The following is a 24,372-nucleotide window of genomic DNA, read 5'->3' on the forward strand; positions in this document are numbered from 1 at the left end:
AAGAATTTGATTTGTTTTTAAGACTTGGCTTGGCAGACACTTGTTTTTCAAACCAAAAATATTGAAATGCTTATTGTAGTCACGCATTGGTGGATTAATTGGTTGTTGGCACTGATTAATTTTTTCACTCTTTAGCTTAGTTTACTCTCCGTATGAAATCTTCTGTATTCTCAATTGATTGAAACGAATACAGTAGACTTTTGCTCATCCGGATCGGCCTTGTCCAGACTCCCGCTAGTCCGGATCGGCAATCGTGATTTTTTTAGTGGCACAGTACATTAGAAGTCTTATTATTCAAGCAAAACGGGACCGAGACTACCTCGGATAACCAAAAACTCGGATAACACGGCGGTAAAAATTATTTCCGGTGGAACTGCATTTGCCCAGCTATGAATACTGAGGATCTGGAACAAAATTGAAAAAAAAAAAAAAACGGCTTTATACAGTACTGTTTTTGCTTGACTCTCGATAGTCCGGATTTTTCGTAATCCAGACCGGACTTCCGCCACATTAGTCCAGATGAGCGAGAGTCTACTGTAGTAGAAAACCCATGTTAAGTAAGATAAAATGCACTTTTATTTGACGAAGAAAAGAAAACAAGAAAAAGATTCTACAGAAATAATGCACAAGAATGAAGCTTTTGGGGATTAAAGCCAACGTTGGACTAAAACTAAAATGGCTTAAGTAAATTACTTTATAAATCAGTACAGTACGCTAAACACGAATAAAAATGACGAGAGAACGCAAAAAGCGATAATAAACCATATTGGCACGATGAAAGGGAATATAATCGTTGCTACATTAGTTACAAGACTAAAACGAGTAAAAATCAATTAAGCCTATTCAAACGTTAAAAAAATGAAAAACACTAGATATTTACAAATACAGCACCGTTCACATAACAAGCTAATTGATTCACCAGTATCGATATTTCTTGATACAATCGTTTCCGAGATCTACTACGATGAGGTGTCGATCATTCGTAGTAGCTATACCGCTCGGACGCTTAAGTTTAAAATCATGTGAATCAATTGTTGATAACAGTTTCCCATCACTCAGGCGGAAGACTTGGATGAAGTTGCGCCCTTTCTCTGAACGTGATGCGACTATCATACCTTCAGGGTCTACTGCGACGCCACCATATCTTCCCTTGCCTGGAACAAATTAATGTTGATCAACAACTGAGAGGAAATGAAAACATGAAAACAATCACATAGCAAAAGAGAATCTTACACAATAATACTGTACAGTTTTCTAGGTAGGTCTGAAGTCCCCTTAGTTCTCAATAGCAACCAAGCGATTCTACAACACAATAAATTGGAACTTCTTCTGGCCTCTGCAAATTATTCACAAATAGAAATAAGATTCAATTATGATTTATTTCATACATAAATATAAGTCAATATAGAAAGCGAAAGGTAGTAATGTATTCAAAGCTTTGATTTTTTTACATTGCTTGATAACGCTATCGTTGTTTGTTCTATGTTATGTCCGTGTCGTTGTTTTATGTTTATGTATATTCATATTTTTTTTTTGACGTGTTGCTAGCAAAAATGTTGTGCTTGCAACAAAACTAGGCACAGCACCATAGTTGTTGATGAAATTATGGACATACTGACAAAAAAATAGCCAAATTTGCCATTAGATTTTTTACCCAGTTGCCTATTGTAATGCTTTTCAACATGTACTTAAAAATTAAAGAAGTTTAAAAATAAATTATCACAAATAAACTAAGTGATTATATTTTGTCTACATCACCTTTTCCTTCGGGGTATATTTCCTGCAGGAAATCGCCTTTAGCAGAGAAGATTTGTATTCTGGAGTCGGCTACAACAATTTCTCCGCCAGGACCGACAGTCACGCACGAGATGAGGTTAAAACAACCTTTCTGGCTGCCCTTCTTGCCAACCTGCAATGAGGAAGTATGCTGCTGTAGTTTGTATATCACCATAGTTCAATTATCAAATGTTATATAATGTGCTTAGTTAGTGTTACATTACAACTATTACAACCTCTCGTGTACACTAATCCTTCAGATTGGTTTTCGAATATCAAAATATGAATTGGTATTTGTTTGTACCTACTAACATTAAAATGGAAAAGTTGATTCAGTCAGGGGTTTGGATGTTTGTGACTTGACAACTAAAAAGATAGCTACTTGTCAATAGGAACTTGACTAATTGATTTTAAATTTTGCGACATAATTTTGATTAGTCAGAACAACATAGGTCCATTATCATGTTGGTAATTGCATCAGATTATTGCTTTGCCCTACAGGTCTTTGAGACCATAACTTATTTTCTCATATATCTCTCTCTCTCTCTCTCCCTCTCTCTCCCCCTCTAACATGAGTGCAAATATTTAACTGTTTTATAAAAAAAGAAGGAGGTAATTTGAACAGTCAGGTGGATGAGGTATTAATGGAAAATTGTTCATTGTCAATCGTGAAATTTATTCCTTCCGCAAAGATTCGTGGCGGCTGAGGGATTAGGTCAGGTGGTGTCCCAGCCCCTAAGTTAGCCCTCGCTCGGCTGCTCCGGTTTTGACAATGAGTCACCCACTAGGCTCAAACCTAGAGCAACCGAGCAAGGGCTAATGTAGGGGCTGGGACACCACCCGACCGTCCTAATCCCTCAGCCGCCACGAATCTTTGCGGAAGGTATAAACTTTAAGCTGAGGAATCACTTACAAAAAACTAGCTAACTTGAGTTTGAATGCAGCAAGAAAAGAACACAAGTAGGCAAAGTGTTTTACACAGGCAACCATCAGTGCTCTCAAATAACAAGTACATCTCAATCAAGGGGGAAGTGGAGGTTTAACAGGTGGTTCAGCGAACATTGTGGTGACAAACAAATGTGCTCTTTCCCATGAACTTATCATATTACATCAAGCTATAAACAGCTTTTTCAATGCCAATTCATGTTAATTAATATTTTATCTATGTATACGCTTTTTGGAAAATTGACTTCCCCAACAGATAGCACCCGGGGTTGCAGTTTAGAGTTACGGTTCACTAGAGGGAAAAATTAATGTTCATACAAATTATAAATTTTAAAATAATTTTTTGTTTATTCTCAAATTTCTTCCAGTAACAAAATTTTTCAAACCTGAAACAACAGTTTCCCCTCAGTGTCAAACACAAAGACACAACTGGGTCCGTTGTCGGCGACTAGAATGTGTCCGTAGTTAGTGTCTATCGCGAGATCGATAGGCTCAACAAACGCAGCGTGTGTAAACGTGGCTAGCGTGACGCCGTGCGTGTCGAGGCGTGTGACTGTGCGACTGCGCCAGTTGACAGTAGCTAGCCAGCCGCAGTCCCCGTGTACTGCCACACCGGTGCACGATCTTCCGGCCAGTCCTGAGCTCTCTATGTGACGGATCAGCTGCAACTCTGGCGTCAATACTTTCACACGAGAGTTGCCAGTGTCCACCACATACACCTGCAGACAGAATCACTAAAGTTAATGAATCTGTTTGCCAAATGTTCTAAAACTTAAGAATACAATACAACACAATATTCTTTATTGTGCATTCATCAAGAATTGCAATAGTGTCATGGGTAAATTAAATCTATATATTTAATACGCTGGGCATATTTTTGTCATAATTGTTTTGGAGCGATGGTGCTACCGATCACCATGTTCAAGGTGTCGTTAGAAAGGTCTTAGCATGTAGTTTTGCCATCAAACAAAAAAACTTTGGAATTCCATCAGGGATCTGCCCCAGTGGCCTTCAAAGTTCCCATGTTATTCTTAGGGAGAAAATGTTTGTTTACAGCTGTTGTTGAACAGATGAATACTTTGAAATTGATACTAATATTTGAAACAGCTGGTTATACTAAAATTGGAGACATGTGCTATAAGGATTTATTAGATTAGTTGAAAAAATTGATGTTTCACTGTTTTAAACCAGTTTTTATTCACACAAAATCAAAAACGTTCGACATAATGGAGACTATAAGATGTCGACCAGGACGGCCAATAGGAGGAGGCCGACGAACTTTAACTGGTGGACGCGAACGAAATACAAATAATACTGTTGTCGTTAATAGCCGAATACAGCAAGCACCCTTCCGTGTTGATTTTAAGTGAGCTCTCCAACAGCCGCCTGAAGATTTCACATTCAATTAAGTTGAAAATCAGGAGGGCAGTAAAATCCCCTCACTAACTAAAACTACAATCCCATCTATCTCCAGTTATTAATTTCAAAGGGTTTGTAAATATAGGACATTTAGTGAATTTTGTTGGTAAGTGAACACCATATGGCTATACTTTATGGGAACAGAACAGATGATTTGATTCAACATACCACGCCAGACTGGTTGTCGACCGCCACAGCCACTGGTTGCAGGAACTGATCCTTGTCCGAGCCTCTACTGCCGTAGGACCTGACCGGGTTGTTGTGCTCACTCACTGTCACCTGTAGTGGCGACCCCTTCACTGGTCTGTCCAGCACACTTACTGATATAGAGTACCTGCAACACATTCACAATAGTGAGCGATATATTCTGTGCTCTGTTACTGCTCTAGAGATAGCAATTTGGGTTGGGGCTGAACAGAGAGCCCAGATATCCCATACACGTGTTTTTTTTTTGTTTTTTTTTACTATAGGCTACATAAAAGAGTAAAAACTTTCAAAGTTGGATCCACATAAAAATGTTTAGTTAGACAGGAGTAAAATGTGTAAATAATTACAATAAGGATCAAAATTAATTTCATTATCAAATTACAAGTTGAAAATATTTAGGAACAGCCCATAATATACGAAATACTAATTTAGCCTACCTGCCGTGTGTCGAAGGCCTGAAGCGTATGAAGTATGTCCCGTCCTCCCTGTCTTCCACAGTAGCAGCGGGGGTGTCTGCGGCGGGGCCCTCCGCTCTCACCTCCGCAGTGATGGGGTCCCCTCCGTTGGTGCGAGCGTTACCGTGGTAATCGACTGTGTTCAACACAGCCACTGCCTCCAGGTTGACCACATAAGGCTCTGCAATAAATGTTCCCGTTCGGTCACTATTGACTTTGGGGAAAGTGGAAGAAAGTAATTAAACAAAAAATAAAGAAGTCATAAGATCATATTGTAGTTTATAAACTAATAATATAAGTCAAAAAAATGTAACTATGAAAATACAACAATAAGCATCTAACCAAATATAATTAAGAAAACGCCAAATCAAAGAAAAACAAATTAATAAAATAGTCAAGTTTAACAAAATTGTGGAAATGTCAGTTGAAAATAACAAATCCAACAACAATCAGATTAAGAAACCTTATCCTCAATAATGTATTACCTTACTGTAACTGGTTGGATGTAGTGCTTGTTTGGTAATCAGAAGGCGGCTAATTACGTTAAATCCTTTAAAAATTCAGAACCTTTTTGATGGTTTCAAAGCTTGACTTGATAATTTATACAGATTTAAATGTATATCTCTAAAAAAAAAAACAGCTGATCTTGGTCAGTAACAAAGCCGTCATCGCGCCTTCTAATCAATTCAATAATCATCCTTTTCTCAAATACGTTTGAAAATACCCACCCTAATGTGTTGGCGTTGCATAGATCTTTTAAAAGAAAACTGGCTGGGTAGCTGAGTGGTTGTGCTCGCCTCACAATCAAAAGGTTGCTGGTTCGATCCTGAGAAATGACTCACCTTTAGCGACCAGCGTACACAGGCTGGGGAAGGTGGTGGAGGTGCGTACTCGACCAAGCGTCGCCAGAGCTCCCTGTAGTCGCTTGAGTGAGTCACTCGCAAGGTCGCATGCGAGGAACGCGTTCTCACGAGGCTCAGCCAATGCACTCGCACTGTCCAGCTTCTCACCGAGACTGCTGATGCGACGAGTGATGTAACGCACTTCCACCTGCTGCTGCAGCCCGTCACACTCCTCCCTCACCTGCCGCAGCAATATATTAAAATTTAAATAATACATTTTGATCAAACTAGTCATTCTTTCGTAATATTGCAGCCAGTTTTAAAATCCTATGTATTAATAGGTAAGCATGTTTCTTGAAAACCTTTTTTCTCAGCTTGTGTGAAATGCAGGGAAAATCTACGCATACTGTTAGAAAGATATTTTCCTATTGATGAGCAGAATCCTTTTATAAATTACAATAGGCTAAAAAACAAATACAAAAACTGAATTGAAAAATTAGACGAATAAAAATTAACTGGTTACTTAAAGTGATAGTTTACTTTGAGTGGTTAATGTATTTTACCTAACCCACCATGTTAAACTTCCCTATCCTAAGCGTGATGTATACAACTTCCTTACTTCTCGAGTGATGTAAAGTATCAAAAACTCACTCGGTGATGTAAAGAAACCCATTTAAATAACATTGAGTGCTTAACTTAAAAAATATACCTCTATGGAGCCAACGACATTCAACACTAGAAATCAGCTGTGCGCTTGAATGTTATTGTTATGCTTTAAAGTATTTTCCTAACCTAGCTTTTGTTTGTAAAAGAACGTTTACTGTTAGAAGTTGAGTGAAATGGATAATGAAAAATATTGTACGTAACCCTAAGTATATTGTCGGGTCAGGTAAAATCTTGTACGTTACACGTTACGCAAGAGCGTGTTTACATCACTTAGGTAAATTATGCAACTCGCTTCCGCTCGTTGCACAACATTTACCTGCGTGATGTAAAAACGCTCTTACTACACTTGTAATGTAATTAGCTATTACATCATTTAAGGAAACTGCTCAAAGAAATCCCAGGTCCTTGCAGTTAACAATTTGATTTATTGCGTGATTTATTTATTTATCAGTGTGCCACTATAATTGTTCTTATCTTCATCTTCCTAGGAACAGGCTATAAAAGTATTGAATCTGCTTCCTGGTAACTGGTTTTTAAGAGAGTACTAGCAACTTTTCTAGCCGAAGAAGAAGTCTTAAATATTGAAAAACTCTTGCTGATCTGTGAAAATTTTTTTTAATTACAGCAAAGAATTTCATTAAAATAAACCATTTTTTCCTTTTACTTGGCTTTCTGCCTGTTGTGTTTAGAGGCTCAATAAGTGATTTGAACTCGAATGTTCACTAATCTTATGTTCTTTTAATTTATTTGCTTCTATTAATATTTTCCATAAAAAAAGTTAAACTGAAAATTTAAATTTCCACACTAGTTCGAAGATTTCTAAAATTTCCTTTACCCCTTCATTCTATAATCTGTCTCTGGACAAATAATGAGCCAGTCTAACAGTAAATAGAAGTTCCACAGACAATAACATTGACCAAACATATTTGTGCTTATTCATTTTCCAATTCATATTTTTTTTATTCCCCCACCTTGAAGGTGACTTCGTTCATTTAATTTAATCAGTGAAAGTATTTAACAGTGATAAAAAAGTAAGCTAAAATAAAACAAAAAGCTTCTTGTGTGTTTCATTTCTATTTTAATTAATAACAAAAATTTTAATACCTAGTTAAAAGCCACACTACATGAATAAAATTAGCAGAGGTAAAAAAATTCCAAACAAGCAACAAAAACAAATAAATATTCATAGTATGCCAACAAGTACACTATAAATTAATTAGGTGTATTAATTATTGTCATACTCAATATTGGATACGCAAAATAAAGGGGCAGACAATATCAGATTTACTTGGTTTACAGAAATTGCCTCAACCAAAGTCAAACGAGGCTAAAAATTGATTTGACAAAACCAAGTGTAACAAGCGTTCAGCTTACCCTCCCCTAAAGTTTAGTTTAAAATTGTAAAAGCCTCTTAAAAGTTTTAAATTATGATCTATTTGAGATTTTCTTTTTGACATTGATAAACCTACATGTTAATAATGAATAAACTTTTTAGGATAAAAAGTAACAGAAACAAAAATGTTACAGAATAATTTTTCGAGTAAAAATAATTAATTGGCAGGCTTGTTAACTATCGATCCATTGAAAAACGTGAAAAGCTATTGTGGAAAGCAACTATGTATATGTGGGATTTCGGTGGATGATAATACAAAAGGTGCCTCTGATCATCTGAATTCTAACTCACAACATCTTTTCCACAAGATTCAAGTTGAGTGCTTTGACCACTTCTCCAAGACGCTGTCAACCAGACCTTAAAAATTCAGACAACTCTCTAGAATTAGGTCTACTTACGATTGTTAGAATCTGTGTGAAAGGGATATAATATGTATAAACACCAGAAGATTCGGTATTAAATATTATCATAAATGATGAATGCCAGGGCCTCATTGACAAAAGAAAACTTAAAATAACATTAGTGCAGACTAAATGTTAGCTGAAAATACTACTTCCATGATATTGCCAAGCTTATAATTTGATGACATAGCCTAATAATGAGTTTGGTATCATGAAAGTGGTAAATTTATTTCAACGTATATCGTAGGTGAAATTTTTAAATGTGTATAGTTTTATGCAAATATACTCGTACTAGTTGATAAACCAATAAAATTTAAAATGTTTTGATCGACTTTTCAAATAGAGGCTTCATTAGCTATTTTACTGCTACCCAGTTTTTACATCTCACCTTGTCCTTCTCTGACTGAATGAGCGCCAACTGTTCATCAAGAACCTTTTTCTTGGCATCGCACGCCAGTGTGATTGCGTCACAGAGCTCAGCACGACGTTGGTCCACTGCCGCTGTGATTTCCTGGAACGTTGTGTCCAGACCGGCTAGACACTGTCGCGTCGTCTGCTCCAGTCTTGTGATCTCTCCATTAACTGCGTCCTCTGCTAACGATAACTGCAAAGCAACAAACTCAATCAATGATATGGTGATAAGAGATGGAGAATTAAATGATTTTTCATATTTAAAAGGAATTAATGAATCTTAACAGCTGTTTCAATTAAACAAGTTGGTTCTGTTCTATGATGTTCAATAGCATTAAAGTTACAAGGATTACCAACAGGGTGCAGCACTATTATTTTTTTAATTTATGACAACAGCTAATTTGCAACCAAAAGGTGAGTGAGCGTAGTGAACGAACTTCAACCTGGAGGTGAGTTAGCGTAGCGAACAAGCTAACCTGAAGGCAAGTGAGCACAGCGAACGAGCTCCAACCTAAAGGTGAGTGAGCGTGGCGAACAAACTTCAACCAGGACGTGATTGAGCCATGCGAACCCTGATGCGAACGAGCTCATCTTGAAAATGAAGAAGTTAAACAGGGCAACGCCCGCGGGTACAGCTAGTTTAATATAAAGGCAAATTTACCTTTTTAGCCAAGTGACTCAAATAAAAGTATTTGCCTCAAAAAAGTAGCCAGTGATTCAAAATGTTTCATGTGTGATTCATTCCCAGTCAACACACAAGGTAATTTAACCTTTTAGTACTCTCTCTTATCCGGACTCCCGGGGACCAAGGCCAGCACGGATAACGTTTTTTCTGGTTAAATCGACCCCTAAAACTTGTTAAATATTAGAACTGTCTAATATATAATTTACAAGCCAATAATGATCACCACATCTAAATACGAAAACTAGGCACTCTTTGATAGTTACCGTAAACCCAAATACCAGCTCAACGCTTATGTTTTAAATTTATTTAAGTCACAGTATGAAAGAATCCAACAATACATGTGCACGATACGGGAATCACCTGAAAACTAACCCAAAAATTGTACTTAAATTTGGGAGAGCATTGTATTTAGACATGTAATCACTGGTATCAAATCTTTCTGAAGAGAAAATCTGTTTCAGTCCCTACTTCCTGCTGATCCAGTATAGTTTAACCAATGAGCTGATAACAAATTTTTAAGGCTAAAGAGAAGTCACTAGTACTGCCAAGTTTAGTCTGATTATACCAATGTCCGGTTAAAAGGTGTCCGCATTTGATGGAGTCTACTGTATCATAGTGATTCAGAGGCTACGACAGACACATATAAAAATACAATATTTTGAACAGATGGTGTTTTTGGCCTCAAAGGACCTAAAAACAAAAAGTAAATGGGCCCTGGGTCCAGCTCTTACCATGAGACCTACAGTAATAGCTTATTCCCATTATGGGAAAAGCGGCCTATAACATTAACTACATGTTTACCTTAGAGATGCACTCGTTAGCCTTGTACAGCAGTATCTCGGACATGCGCTTGATGGCTATACTGAAGGGGATGACTGTGTGTTCACACGACGTGGAGGCTGTAGAGTGGCTGCCGTCTGTGCACAGTGAACAGAACACCGTGTCGCACGTCTCACAGAACAACAGCTCCTGTAACAATATACAGGTTAGAGCGCCTCAACAACTGATTGTAAAATACATGTGTACATTCTAGGATGCCAAGCTATAGCCTGTAATCATTTTACACATTCCAAGAGGCTTGGCAATGGGATAGAGGGTTGCGGCATTATCATGTGTAGCCAGAGTCACTGGTGATTTGCAGGATTAGAACCCAAGGCCTCTGAAACTGAAGCCCCATACTCTGCCACTTGACCAACTAGCTCCCCAATATGATATTAATAAACAAAAGATAGGGGGAAATGAGGTTGACAAAATACAAAGCCACTCAAACATCAGATGCACTAAAAATATTTTAAGGATTGAGGTAAGTTCATTGTTATAGCTTATTTTAGTTACCACACGACTCAACAGCCAGAATACCATCAGGTATTAAAATCCATTGTGGCCTAGTAGCCCCAGACTTGGAATATTGACTAATTGGGTTTTATATAGGCCTACCTGTCGCCATGTACAACATGTTTCGGCGAGCTGCCATTTTCAAACACTATAAAGTCCAGGAATAAACATCAAAACTGCTTAGATAGCTTAATTGATCGTTTAAACAAACGGCACATACATTTAACTCCAAAAATAAACACTTTTGCAGGTACGTAACATTGCCGTTACACGATCGGCAACAGGCCCTGAATGAGTCTAGGGTTGGGGTTTGTCCCAATTAACCATTATGTAGACAAAAGTTATTTCGAGATTCAGAAAACAGTTTATTCTCTGATTTAAATCAACCCTCACTCAGTTGTGAACAATTAGTTAACAATAAATTACTAGATTCACCTGATTGAGATGAACCGAACACTTGGGCACCACCTCGCGTCTCTGTCGTGCCATCAGGTCCAGCAGCTGATTGACCAGGAAGGAGGGGGGAAGGGCTGATACTCCGCCACGAGGTATGGTGATGCACTCTCTACATATTGGACACCTGAATGTGCCTGTGTCACGGGTCTGTGAGGCAGCAATGCGGCTGAGACAATGTAGACAGACAGTGTGTGAGCAAGGCAGCAGCTTGGGTGTGTGCTCACCTCCGTCATACATGCCTGTAAACATAATCATTACTACCATTACAACAGCTCAGTGAAAATATCTTGAGCAAAAAATCCAGACAGCTGGTTTGAAAAAGGTCGCTTTACAGTCACGATTCACTTTAGATCCCCACAACAGTTGGTCTATAATGACAGGCAGTTAAGTTAAAAAAAACCTATACTTTGTCACAAGTTAAGTTGGGACAACTATCTGAAAGAGGGATAAAACAGGACAATAGCTGGGCAGGCCTTGCGAGTAAATCCCACTAGGCTAATCATAAATTCCCTGAATACTTCACTTAAAAGTAGAAAAGTATGTTTATTAATAATTTGTAAATTTAATTAATTTCTTTGTCTGAGAAAATCCAAAAACTGTAATCTAACTTGTTATCAAAATAACTCATCACTTAACATCAACTCGCTTTTTAAATAACAAAACATTCATGTAAATAGTATAAAAATTTACAGAAATAAAGATGTTTACCGCAATACTTAGTATCCCTCTATAAAATCCCTTTTATATTGTGTGTACTGTGGGCATTTAATAGAAGTAAACTTAATTCAAATATAATATTTTGCTTATCAGTTAAAGGTAATTCCATAAAATAGTTCGTGATTATAAATGGAAAGGTGAAAACTTACCAATTAATGTGTTTATATGTTACTAATCACAGTATTTTACCTTGAGTTAATATTAGTTTGTTAAAACTTTGAGTTAATTATGGCTACATTCTCCCTAATCGTACATAATTTTATGTTTGAACAGTTTTTACTTGCTTTACATTAGATCTACGTAAGTAAAAGCCTATGTAAAAGCTTGTAGAAGAAATAAAAATGTTTAGTCCAGGAAAATAACAGACTAGCTAACATTTCTGCTATTTTTGAACAGAGTTCATCGGTTCTTGTCAAAGAAGTGTTGGTTCTGAAAATACCTTGGGTGAATGATGTGGCAAACAGCCAAGAAACTTATTGATCTATCTAACCAAACGAGGTGCTGCACTTTCTGTTTGGTGCAGACACAAACCGCCATCAAAAATAAAATAAATTGCTCTAAAAATAACTATGTGCGGCATGAACAAGTTCTCCAATTCTTCATATGTAAGCACAGATTAAAACAGGATCTTTTACTAACTCTGAAATTAGCACAAACGACTATTTTAATTGAATTTTTAGGTGCAAGATTAGCCTACTTTGATTTATTTAGGAACAAGAACTGGAATAAAGTAGCTATGTGCCATTCTCCAATCACCTTCTTGGCACAGATTGTGTACCAGTAGGCCTACATAAAAACAACACCAGTATAATTCAGTTTTAGATAAATCAGATACAATAACATCAAACAAAACAAAAAGAGAAAAATATGTGACAACCCTACTAACACCATAGAGATGAATTAATTTAATTATAACTGGATTCACTACTCTCTGGTTAAGCATTTAATGAAAAGTGTGCCTTCAAGATGGCCAATTTTTGCGGTGTTTTGTTGGTCACACTGTGTCGGGTTGGTTGGACTTGTCAAATAAGCGTCAAGATGGTGTCATCCTGTTGTTGTTAGTTAACAAATATATGTCAATATTGTTAAACAAATACATTGAACTGGCAAGATTAAACTAAGTCAAAATTAAGTATTAAACAATTTATAATGTTTCAAAATTAATTTAAACAAACAGGTTTTAACGTGCAATAATTAGTTGTTGATAATAGAAAAACAGTTGGAATGATTGGAATGAATTTGACAGCTAACCAACCAATCAAACATATGGCCATCATAACAACACGATAAACAGCGAAAATAGTGGTACACTTTTTAAACACAGAGTGGTGACACCAGTTATAATCAATTCATTTATATTACTAACACTGATTATTATTACTGCCTATTATTGGTGGTCCCAAAAACAGCTGTTAGTTATAATTCAACATCACAAATGTCAGTTAAAACAAAGGAGAATGGTAAGGCGATTCAAAACCTTGAAGTGGAGCTCTGTGAAATGTTTTAAAAATTAAATTACTCTTCCCATGCATATACGTGACAAAAATTTGTATGAGTCATCATCATTAAACATTTTATTCCATGAATCAGGAACAAAATGTGTTCAACACCGCATTAAAAAAAAAACAATCATGTCTAAAACTGCACCAAAGGAGGTGTGTAAATGTCCTATATTTTAATCTCCAGGGGCAAACGCAACTTTTAGATAGCCTTAAATATTTTGAAACACAGAGAACACTGACAATGTTTTTGTCAACAAAAGTGCTCTTGCTCATTTAAATGTTGAGAACACAAACGCCAACAGTTCCTATCAAGAAGAAAGACGGAAGGTTTCACTGGCAACCAACTGGACTTTTTAAATTAAAATAAAAAATATAAAAAATGTTAGTTTGTTACGCTTGTCATACATTTACATAGATCAGCCCAGACATTCTTGAAAGCTGTATATTGGGTGAATGTTTACACCGTATATCTAAAGGTCTATCAAAGAAAAACATAAAATAAAAATCACCTAAACGTAACGCTAGCAAACTCACATAAACACGTGCCGCAGGTGAGAAAGCTCTCGTTGAAGTCCTCATAGTTGATGGAGACAGTCTCCACCAGAGTGGAGCTCATACTGACCATCTCTCCCCTCACTCAGCACACCTGCACAGTCATCACATTATTTTAACATTTTACTTGCTGAACTAGATCAAGGCTGATCTAGGTTGTCAATTAGAGACATTGCAAACATTCTAAGAGGTTTTTCAGAGTGTACTTCATTAAAAAATTACAAGAGGAAAGTAAAAGGGAATAAGATTTTGAGGGGAGGACATATGGGGAAACCCATTGTTCAACCAGGTATCCGTTACAGTCATGCCACGTGTGTCAGTGTGCGACGTTGTGTCTATAAGTGTATCACCCCTTTGGCACATGTGAGTGCTCGTGAGAGTTTTCTTGGAAACAACTTTTTACTTAACAACAAAAATTTGTTCGTAGTCCTGAACAAACCACTGATGTCAGAATTTGTATCCTGTTAGAGCGGTGCCTTGGAAACTAGACATTGTGATTCTAGAGACTGCATATGGGGATGCTACCCTAGTTTTCATGTAAAAAAATATAAATATTAATTGAACCCTGTTTAGGATATCCCTTGACTTCAAAAGTTGACAAAATTAGGTTTTTCCCCAAAGATTTAAGAAGGGCTGTGTGAGAACCTTACCACGGGGAAATAATATAGCTCAGTAGGTATATGTAGACTATTATAAAGTCTGGGCTAGATTAATGTAATACGCAGGGGAGCGTAGCTGCATAAATTTGACAACCCGCTGGCCTACACCCTATGTAAAGGCCCTACATCTCACACCCTATGTTCAACAAAACAGCATGAGACCTATTGCGCTTTTCATCGGATCTAGTTTGTCGGATTCCATTTTGTTTTCCAGTCTCAAAAGAGACATACAAGGAAGGTGTTCTACTTTTTTGCAGGATGCAAAACAAAAATCCCTGAAAGATTTAAAAGAATCAGATAATTAGAACCGTTTTAAATAGTAGAAGGATTGTTTGAAAATGTTTGTTGTGGGTGATGCAGAATACTTTACAATGATGAAAAATGTGTGTAGAAAATTAAAAAATAAAGATGTTATGTTGAATTTAAAGTTTTCTCTAACAAATACTAAAAAAAAAATAAGTATTAAGGCTTTTACTAAATATTTGATTTTTTTAGTTTAATACCCTTGTGCCGTATGGATAATCAGGATTTTTTTAACTTAGGAGATATTTTAAAAACATTATATATTTAAACTTTGTTTTCTTTTTATTAGGCTAATTAAATTTAAAAATCAAACATTAAGATTGAAACCTAACTCAGCAGTAGGCTACAATTATCTAAAGCTAATGACTAATTAGTTTCACATCCTGCACTAATTTATTCATTGGCTGCGAGCACAACAATAAGTTAATCTATTTCCATAACATTCAAAAATTTCCTTTTAACTAACATATGTCCACAATTTTATTTACACATAGAATTTATGCTATAAAAATACAACTGCAATGTTACATGACTAAGCAATTAAAAGAGAGCATGTTACAGTAGACATGTGTTCATGTTCAGAACAAAGAGAAATACCAGGAAGTCCATAAAACTACAACTGCACAATCTCTCCTTTTACATAGACCGAGGCAGACCAATGCTTACTGGATAGGCCTATGACAACACTTGCAATCTTCTTCATAATGTACCAACATAGGATATCTAAATTATACAGACGCTAACAAAACAATCCCATTAAAGTTACGCTGGACAAAAATGTGTCATCATTTGATTCATCATGAGTCTCTTAGCTTACCATTTATTAAACGCAGAATTATCAATGATAGCTCAGTCCAGTTTCAAACCATCAAAATACCCCCGCCGTAGCAAACATGCAGACTAAGCAAATTTAAATATGCCTGATTGGATTTACACTAAAATGTCTCCTTAAAAATATCCCATTTATTCCCTATTTTAATTCAATTAGTTTAAGGAATACTTAAGTTTGCTGCAACAGGGAGGGTAAAAGTGTTTTTATTTTGTAAAATAATGGTTTAGTAAGACATAAATGCATTTTCCAAATTTGAACAAAATATGTTCATTAACAAGCAAACTACAACAGTTTACTTAATTCTCCATAAGGATAACATAAGAATTTTAAATTAAAATTTGTTTGGAATTTTCTTTTTAAATATTAGGCAAATAAAACGCTTCAATATACTCAATTATTTGTTTTTCTAAGCTCTACAAAATGGTTTGTAAAGAAATTGCTAAAGTGTATGTTTTTTTTAAGGGAAACCCCAATTTTTACCCCATAAAACCCCCCATAAACACCCCTTTCCATAGTCAGATCATACTGGTTCCCAAACTCGTTTGAATAAATGTAGGTTTACACGTCTATACCAAATTTAATCAAAATCGGACCATTTTTGCCCGAGTTATCGTGCTAACGGACACACACATATATATAAATTTAAATGGATGGTGTTTTTGGCCTCTAGGGACCTAAAAACGAAAAAAGTAAATTGGTCCCGGGTCCAGGTCTTTCCACGAGTACTACGGTAATAGCTTATTCCCTATATGGGAATGGGAAATTCGCTTAAAGCTTCTGACTCTAAGTTTATCATTTGTTTTAAAGAATTGAAAATATGAAAAATGTGACTAAAATTTGTGATTTATAAATTGCATCTATTTTCTAAGATAGGCTAATGATGTTTTCCCAAAGGGATTGACTATACATTACACATTTCAGTATTGTGTGTACAATCTATCTCTGTTCATATCAAATATCAAACCTAGTATTTTAATTCTGTTATCTAGCTGACCTACAAATGCCTAGCCTAGAATAGATAATGGTTATGATCCACATTTCACAGTGTATTGAAAACTACTGTCACTACTAAGTACAGTCTTTATGGCAGAAATATACCAAATTAAATATAAAAAAATGATCTATAAAACCATTAATCTTAATTTACCTTCTCATTGTAATAGAACTGTTTGAAAAAAAAATCACCTTACAGATTTCAAAAACACTGGTAAATATTGTAAAAAAATGTATAGCTAACATGAGCCTAAGTTAAAATACTGTACTACTGAATATATTATTTTTACACAAGCAATGAACAACCTATTTTATTATTTAATCGCTATTAGTTTTGTGCCTACGGAAATCTCCAATCGCATAAATAATTGTAATTTATTAATTATAATTACCAATTAATTATTTATTAATAATAATAACTCACATGTATTTTTGCTAGTTCCATAATTTTTATATGCTTTAAAATGTGACGTATATCAATTTGAACGAAGGATGTTTTTGGCCTCGGGGAACTCAAAACGATAAAGTAAATTGCTCCTGAGTCTAAGTCTGCGAGACCTACGGTAATAGCTTATTCCCTATAAGGAAAATTCTCTGAAAGTTTGATTGTGAATCGTAAACTGTTCATAATGACAAACTATGATGGTCATGCTTTTGGAAGAGCCTGTTAAAAATTAATTTATAAAACATACACAACCTGAGTATTTCAACGTTTTTGTACTGATAAATGCAATTCTCTGAGATACTATTTAATGTTACGATGTTTTAAAGGTATTCAAAGTTTGTCTGTTGTCATGTTTATAATAGAGTAGGGAACACCCATACCTCCAATATTAATCTTTTGTTACATATTGCCACAGGACACTCAGCATTCAGTATTCTAGAACACAAAGGCAGGCAATCCAAGCCGGCCCTTGACTTTGGATTAGTTATGACAGCACCTGCCTCCTATAGCCTTCAGGCCTGGTGTGCAAGCCTCACTGAGGCGTATCTTAATCCACACAAAAAGCTCAATATGGTGGTACACCAGCTGTTCCACACAAAGCAGGTTCAATTTCAAATTATCAAGTCAAACAAGCACAACTAACCACATTTTGATAACTAACCCATTTTCTTCATTGAAACTGTTATGCTAAATTAAGCTTGGTGGGTGTAGAACAGAACAAGACGTTTTCTATAAAACCAGAGGGTTTATTAGCCAGGATCATTAAATTAAAATAAACACAAACAAAGACAGCGTGATTCAATTACATGTCCGGAAAAATTGATTGTAAGGTTTAATTATTCATCTAATGCTTATTCATCCGTTATAGCTAAAAACGTAATATGTTTTAGTGAACATTGAAAGAGATTAGTTTAGATCTGTCTTAGGTGTAAACTATTAGTAAAAAAAATGTCACACCGTAACGATAAAAAAGGCTTTCATGGCTTAATTCATCTCAAATATTCACAATTAATTTAGGCTAATTAATAATGTGTTTTAAGCTAAAGTTAATACGGTAGATGATTGTGTCTTTGTATTTGTTTTATTAATTGTACGTCAAAAGTAATTCTTTAAAACAGTTTCTATTGAGAAGTCCTTAAGAACAAAAACGTCTTTGATTAATCGAGTTTAAAAAGTGCACACAAAAAGTGCCACAAATTTTACGTTCTCAAGTAGGAAGAAGATTTACTGAAGTAGGTCAATGTTTCTTTGAAAAAACCTTACAGAATGTTTTAAACATTAACGGAACCTGAACAAAGGAAATTACAAAGCCGTGCGCCTCTGATTAGCCAATAGCAATGAAAAGTGCCTATTATTGACACACAGGCTAGGCTTGTCCATTCCAGGCACAACAGAAATGGGCAGAGTGCAATACCTGGGCCCTGACCTTCCGTCTCAAGGAATTCCGCTGTTCCACTGGACTTCCCACTGTTATGGTTGGTTGGGCATAATTGTCTTGTTTGAACCACTACACGCAAGACATTTCTGGCTACGAAACACTGGCTTTCTATAAATATAATTAATTTCTTAGGTTTAGAATATTTTATGATAGTTAAGATACGTAAAAACTCATAATAGAACATTTCTAATGAGTTCTTTTTAGCGAATTTCCCATATAGGGAATAATCTATTACCGTAGTACTCGTGGTAAGACCTGGACCCAGGATCGATTTAATTTTTTGTTTTGAGGTCCCTAGAGGCCAAAAACACCATCCATTCAAATGTGTGTGTGTGTGTGTGTGTGCGTCCGTTAGTGAGATAACTCAAGCAAAAATTATCCGATTTTGATGAAATTTGGTACAAACGTGTAAACCTACGTTTATTCGAACGAGTTTGCAAACCAGCATAATTGGACAATGGGAACGGGGGTTTATGGGGTAAAAATGGGGTTTTCCCATTTTTGACCCTAAAAACAAAAAAATTAGCAAATTCTTTTTAAACCGTTTTGTAGAGCTTAAAAAAAATAATTTTGTATATTGAAGCGCTGTTGTATGCCTAACGGCCACAGAGAAAATTCAAAAATAGGGTAATTTAAAATTCCCATGTAATTCTTATGGAGAAAATTACAACTGTTGTAGTTTACTTGTTCAAACAAATTCTTCAAATCAATGCAAAATCTATAAAATAAGGATAAAGGTATGTTTTAACATGAACAGTGGTTCCTTGAACCTGTAGGTTAATGACCTTGAGGCTCTCGTGTTTAGCAGCCACGGTTTGTGCACGTTACATCATGCAGGTAACTGAACCTGACCCATATACAGTTACCAACACTACTGTCAAGGAAACCAAACAAGTGACGGACAGCTACTAAATAAATCATAACTATTCCACCGCCACCATAGTCAGGAAAACTAACAAGGAAACAAGATTTGGACACACTCTAGGTTTATAACATGTGCGGGTTAACAATAGGTTTGGCCCTAAAGCCTGACAATAAGTTTGGTTGTAAATAAACACTAATAGCATGCAAGTTACCATCAACATGCTACAGCTTATTTAATTTTGTTTATTATTATATAATTAGATGCTTAAGAAATTTATATAAATTTTATGATACATAAAAAATACCAAGTTTACAACTTAATCTTTGTAATAATCAAACCCATCTAAATATATAACTTGTTTAAAAAAATGTATTCTGTAAGTAAGACATAACGACAAGTTGACATTTAGTTAACTTAGGTACCCTAAGGATCATGAAAAAAATTAGTTTTTAGAGATATCTACTGTTATCATCACCCTTTAACAACCAATAAACTTGTGTATCCTAAATTTTACTTTTGTACAGGCTAATACTTTTTCTTATGATAAACAATTCTGTCCTGAAATAGTAGGAGCAAGAAATTTAATGAACTAACTGAACTTTCATAGCCTCTATAAACTTGATGATTCTATGAGTTAATATTTTTTTTATGATTATACAGGTGTCCCACGTAAATTGTCTCAAATTGATCACGGGAAAACGGCTTAACGTACAAGGATGGAATAAAACTATTTCCAGCTAAGTCGACCCCGAAGAATAACGTAAAAATTTTGATAACTTTTTTCCAATAGGTGAGCCAAAAACAGAGGGTCACTAGTTCAAATCTCTTGTTCAAAATTTTCAAATAGAAACAAACGTCAAGTGGCACATCATTTTATAGGTTTTTTTAATTCTAAAAAAGGTTCTATTTACACAAAACCTAAAAGAGATACGAAGTAAGTTTAAATTACAAAGTTGTTAAGAATTAAAAAAAACCTATAAAATGATGTGCCACTTGACATATGTTTCTATTTAAAAATTTTGGACAGTGGGCATTTGCAAATTTTCAAAAATCTTTTTGGATAGGTAATAAAAAATCCAAATTTTTTGGAATCTTTATTATTTAAAAAAAACTGTTACTTGTAGCATATCACAGTAAAGCTAATTTCACAACGAGTAAGAAAAGGCAAACGGCTAAGTACATTGGTTTAGGAAACACAGAGTATTAAAAACATATTGATTTTTCCCCAAAAAAAACTGCTGCCATTTTGAAACGGAATAAGATAATTAGGCCTAATTTATATTCTTGCCAAAATGTTTGTCTAATAAATACCTTAAAAATAATTTATAACATGACATATGTTTACATTTGAAAATTCCAAGATTCGAACTAGTGACCCTCAGTTTTAGTTGTCATTTTATATGAACAGCAGTAAATAATTGTCAACTGTCTAAACTTCATCCTCTAAAAACGCCAATTATGTACAAAACTAATTATTCTCACAAATTTCTAGGATAGATTAACTTATCTGGCTATGGGGTAAAATTCTGGGCCGTACATCTACTGTTGTAGGCTATAAAAACACTAGTTAAAGGTCTGGGGGTAAAATTCCGGCTTTCTTGCTAATCAAATTTATCACGCTCAATATATACATTATTTTCTTTGGACTACCAAATCAACTGGGGTATAATTCTACCTGTGAACAAACTTGAATGCGCTCAGGTTACTACGTCATAGTAACCTCAGCTATGTTCGGGGGTAAAATTCCAGGGGAATAAAATGTCGGCGACCCGTACATTTTAGGTCTTTAAAATGCCATGTGTACGAAGTGTAAAGATTTACCATCCAACCTAACCTGTTGTGGTCAGTAGGCCTATAACCTCGTAGAAAAGTAATCATGATTCTGTTTGTACTACCTAACACTTATTATTAAACCATATCTGATTTAAAAGCTATGCATAGTGCTGAAACCCATTGTTTGCAGTTGTGCAAGATCAAATTGAATTACATTATAATAATAGACTAACATAAATTTGTTGGATAAAAAATGTACCGGTAGTTATATCTTACATACAAAACGCTTCTCATAGGTAGGCCTACATCATTATACATAATAGATTTTTGTGAGATGAATAACTGGGATGCACAAAATCGTGCAAACAGTGGCTTTAATAGCATCCGACGATGGCATCCTTGACTCTAAATACCCCCATTTGATTTAATACCCCGCTAACCTCCCAGATACCAGCATCCAAGTATAATCGTAAGCCGTATTTAAGTAGGTAGACTTTTAAATACATGCTAACACTAATAAGATTTGCTATTAAGTAACAAATTTAACTGTGATTGATTTTCACATTACGATAATTTTGTTTTCCTTTTTGATCCATATTACCCTACTTCTCTTTTAATATCTTCAAACACATTTAAATTACAAATTGACAACTGATCTTGTTTGGGCTAAAATAATATAGGCTATAGGATTAAGAAATGAAACTGTTTTATAATCTAACCTAACATAACTAACCAAACTTGCTGTAGGCCTACCATTTCAAAATTCCGTTTGATAACAGAAAAGGCAAGTGGAGAATATCAAACAGAATTTTTTTAATGTAACAGCAAATTTTGGTTACTTAGTTATGTTTGGTTAGTTTAGAACGGTGTCATTCCAATATAATTTTGATAGCCTAGACCTACAGAAAAAAATTTATTTATCGTTGTTGGCAGCTGATAGGCCTATGTTTCAATTTGGTTAAGTCGATAGGCCTACTAATCTGATCAAAAAATAAATATCAAAAAAAATCATCGATAATATGGAATGTTTCCTTCAACAGGAAAGTAGGCCTACCAAAAATTGATTAAGGCCTAGGCTCTAACTTAGGCTACACAGTGAACACACATCAGCAAACCAGAAAAAACATGGGCTGCACTTTACTTGACGTCCTACACTCATTCGAATGAAAATATCGATCGATATATCGATTAATCGATTGCTTCATTCGATATATCGTTTGGTTAGTTAGGTAAGGTTAACCTAACCTTTAACTAACCAAACGATATATCGAATGAAACAATCGAATGAAATATCGAATCGAAAAAACTATCGAATGAGTGTAGGACGTCAAGTAAAGTGGCAATGGTCTTGAATTTGAATTAAACATTTTCAGCCTAGCTTCCCTATCTTAAGCCGCGTTTACACCAGAGTTTAAGGAACAGCTATGTTTACAACAAATGTTCTTAACAAACCAAAAAACACTAACTTACTTTCTTAGAAGAAACATTTTGATGTAAGAACAGTTTTTTAGTGTTCAAGTTAATTAATACTTAACAGAAATGTTTTTTTCCCACAATAAGTCTGTAAAGATCAAAGGGTGTTTCAAACATGAGGAAATATTTGTTTGGAACACATGTTTCGGTACCGTACTTAAGTAAGTTAGTAGGCCTAGTATAATGCGCTCTACCTCAGCTCGGATTTCTCGATACGAAGTTGCCGAACGCCGATGTCCCTATACCATTGCATTGAACAGCGCCTTGAAGAGCGCTTGCAAGCCTTTCTAGTCTGCGTGATTACATAGTCATCAATACTTGATTTAATCACAAATTTTATCATTTCCCTCAATACACATTTTGGAAACTTTGATTCTCATTAAAAAAAACTACACCAATATCGATCTTCACTTACACATTCCAGTCAGTACGTAACAATTCTCATCTTAAATTGCCATCTCATTCAACTAAGTTACATTTTTCAAGAGATACTTCCATTACAATGGCATTAAACTTTTTAACCTCCCTCCCTTCAGCTGGAGTCGGACTTGAACAGCTTTAAAAAGCAAATAAAAAAAATAAGTCTTGGCCAAGGGTTACTACACAGTGTTCGAGATTGTGTCGCTTATGGGTTTAACTTAGTTGGTTTAGTTTAGTTTTTTTGAAAGAAGTATAATAAGTTATTAGTAATAGGCTAGTTTTATTGAAGCACCATTGTTTATTGTTTATTTTTAATTTAGTCTAAGCTATTAATTGAAATGACCAATGCAAATTTTGTATATGTTATTTTGGTTCAATAAATGAGTTATGAGTTATGATAAGAGTCATAAGGACGGTACCTATTTAACTTAAGGTAATTAACCAAGTGACTCGAGACTACAAAAATTAAAATTAGAGATTAAATCAAAGTTACATGACCAAAGATAGACATAGGCTAGAATAACTGCGCTTTAGGCTATCTTAATCCGTGCAGTAACTTAGTAAGAATTAAGGATGCTTACCTGTTAGTAGGCCTAGAATAATCCTTTTAGCCTAACCAAAGCTTCATGAACAGTTTATATTATACAAACGAAATAAATGGCTAACTTTAACTTGTCACAGTAACTCAAAACAAACCGAATCCATAATCCTTTGTTGCTTACTGCGTTTGTTTACTTGCTGAACTTCATACACAAAGGCAAGCAAGGGGTAAAATTGCGAAAACACCAAAGATCTATTCACATCGAAAATACCTACACGTGGTTCTAATGCAAATCAAATGGTATCTTAAAATGACTAGCATTAGTTGAAATTCTCTTTATAGATGCATTAAGCAAATTTAAACTAATAAACATTAAAGACAATCACTCGTAAATTACTATTCTTGAGATAAGAAAAATAAATCAACAATCTTCTCTTGCTTTTGCTGTAATCGTGATCAGCTGTAATGGTCAGCTGCGTAACACAACACAACATTCAATTCAACATTGATCTTTACCAGACATCCAGTCCAGACATTCTTCTTCAGTGTGACCAACCTATCCACGTCAAAGTAGTTTTTTAAATGCCATACTAGGACTGTTTGCATTATAATTTAAGACAATGTTTATTTCTTTGACATAAAAGATTACAAAGCCAAAACACAGATCAGTGATAAATACAACAAAGAAAATCTATTCTATATATAATTCATCTATTCTATATATAATTCAGTTTTAAAAATCTTTGTACAACTAAATCTAGAGTTCTACTGGACCGATTTTATTAATTAATGGGTCGTTGGAAAGCTTAAGTCGTGTAGATTTGCAAATAATTATGAAAGTTTGTTTTTGTTATTATTTATGGTGATA

General features: G+C 35.1%; 1 protein-coding gene across 2 annotated transcripts; it reads right to left on the reverse strand.

The window, feature by feature from the left end:
• Positions 1 to 508: 508 nt before the first annotated feature.
• LOC129004359 (tripartite motif-containing protein 3-like) lies at positions 509 to 23,979 on the reverse strand. 2 transcript variants are annotated; one of them, XM_054432927.1, is made up of 11 exons: positions 23,545 to 23,979; positions 13,745 to 13,856; positions 10,971 to 11,230; positions 10,002 to 10,169; positions 8,493 to 8,708; positions 5,645 to 5,885; positions 4,785 to 4,983; positions 4,309 to 4,474; positions 3,108 to 3,440; positions 1,759 to 1,909; positions 509 to 1,154 (listed from the first exon to the last, which is right to left on the reverse strand). In XM_054432927.1, exons 2-11 carry the CDS (start codon positions 13,833 to 13,835, stop codon positions 916 to 918), a joined length of 2,064 nt encoding a protein of 687 aa, XP_054288902.1. In that variant the 5' UTR covers positions 13,836 to 13,856; positions 23,545 to 23,979; the 3' UTR covers positions 509 to 915. The 2 variants fall into 2 exon arrangements, with proteins under 2 accessions (XP_054288902.1, XP_054288901.1); XM_054432926.1 differs by having other exon boundaries at positions 4,785 to 5,016.
• Positions 23,980 to 24,372: the final 393 nt, after the last annotated feature.

This window comes from Macrosteles quadrilineatus, unplaced genomic scaffold (genome assembly GCF_028750875.1).
Source record: "Macrosteles quadrilineatus isolate MER2022 unplaced genomic scaffold, UCM_ALF_1.0 Scaffold_9__3_contigs__length_116548681, whole genome shotgun sequence".
NCBI lineage: Eukaryota > Metazoa > Arthropoda > Insecta > Hemiptera > Cicadellidae > Macrosteles > Macrosteles quadrilineatus.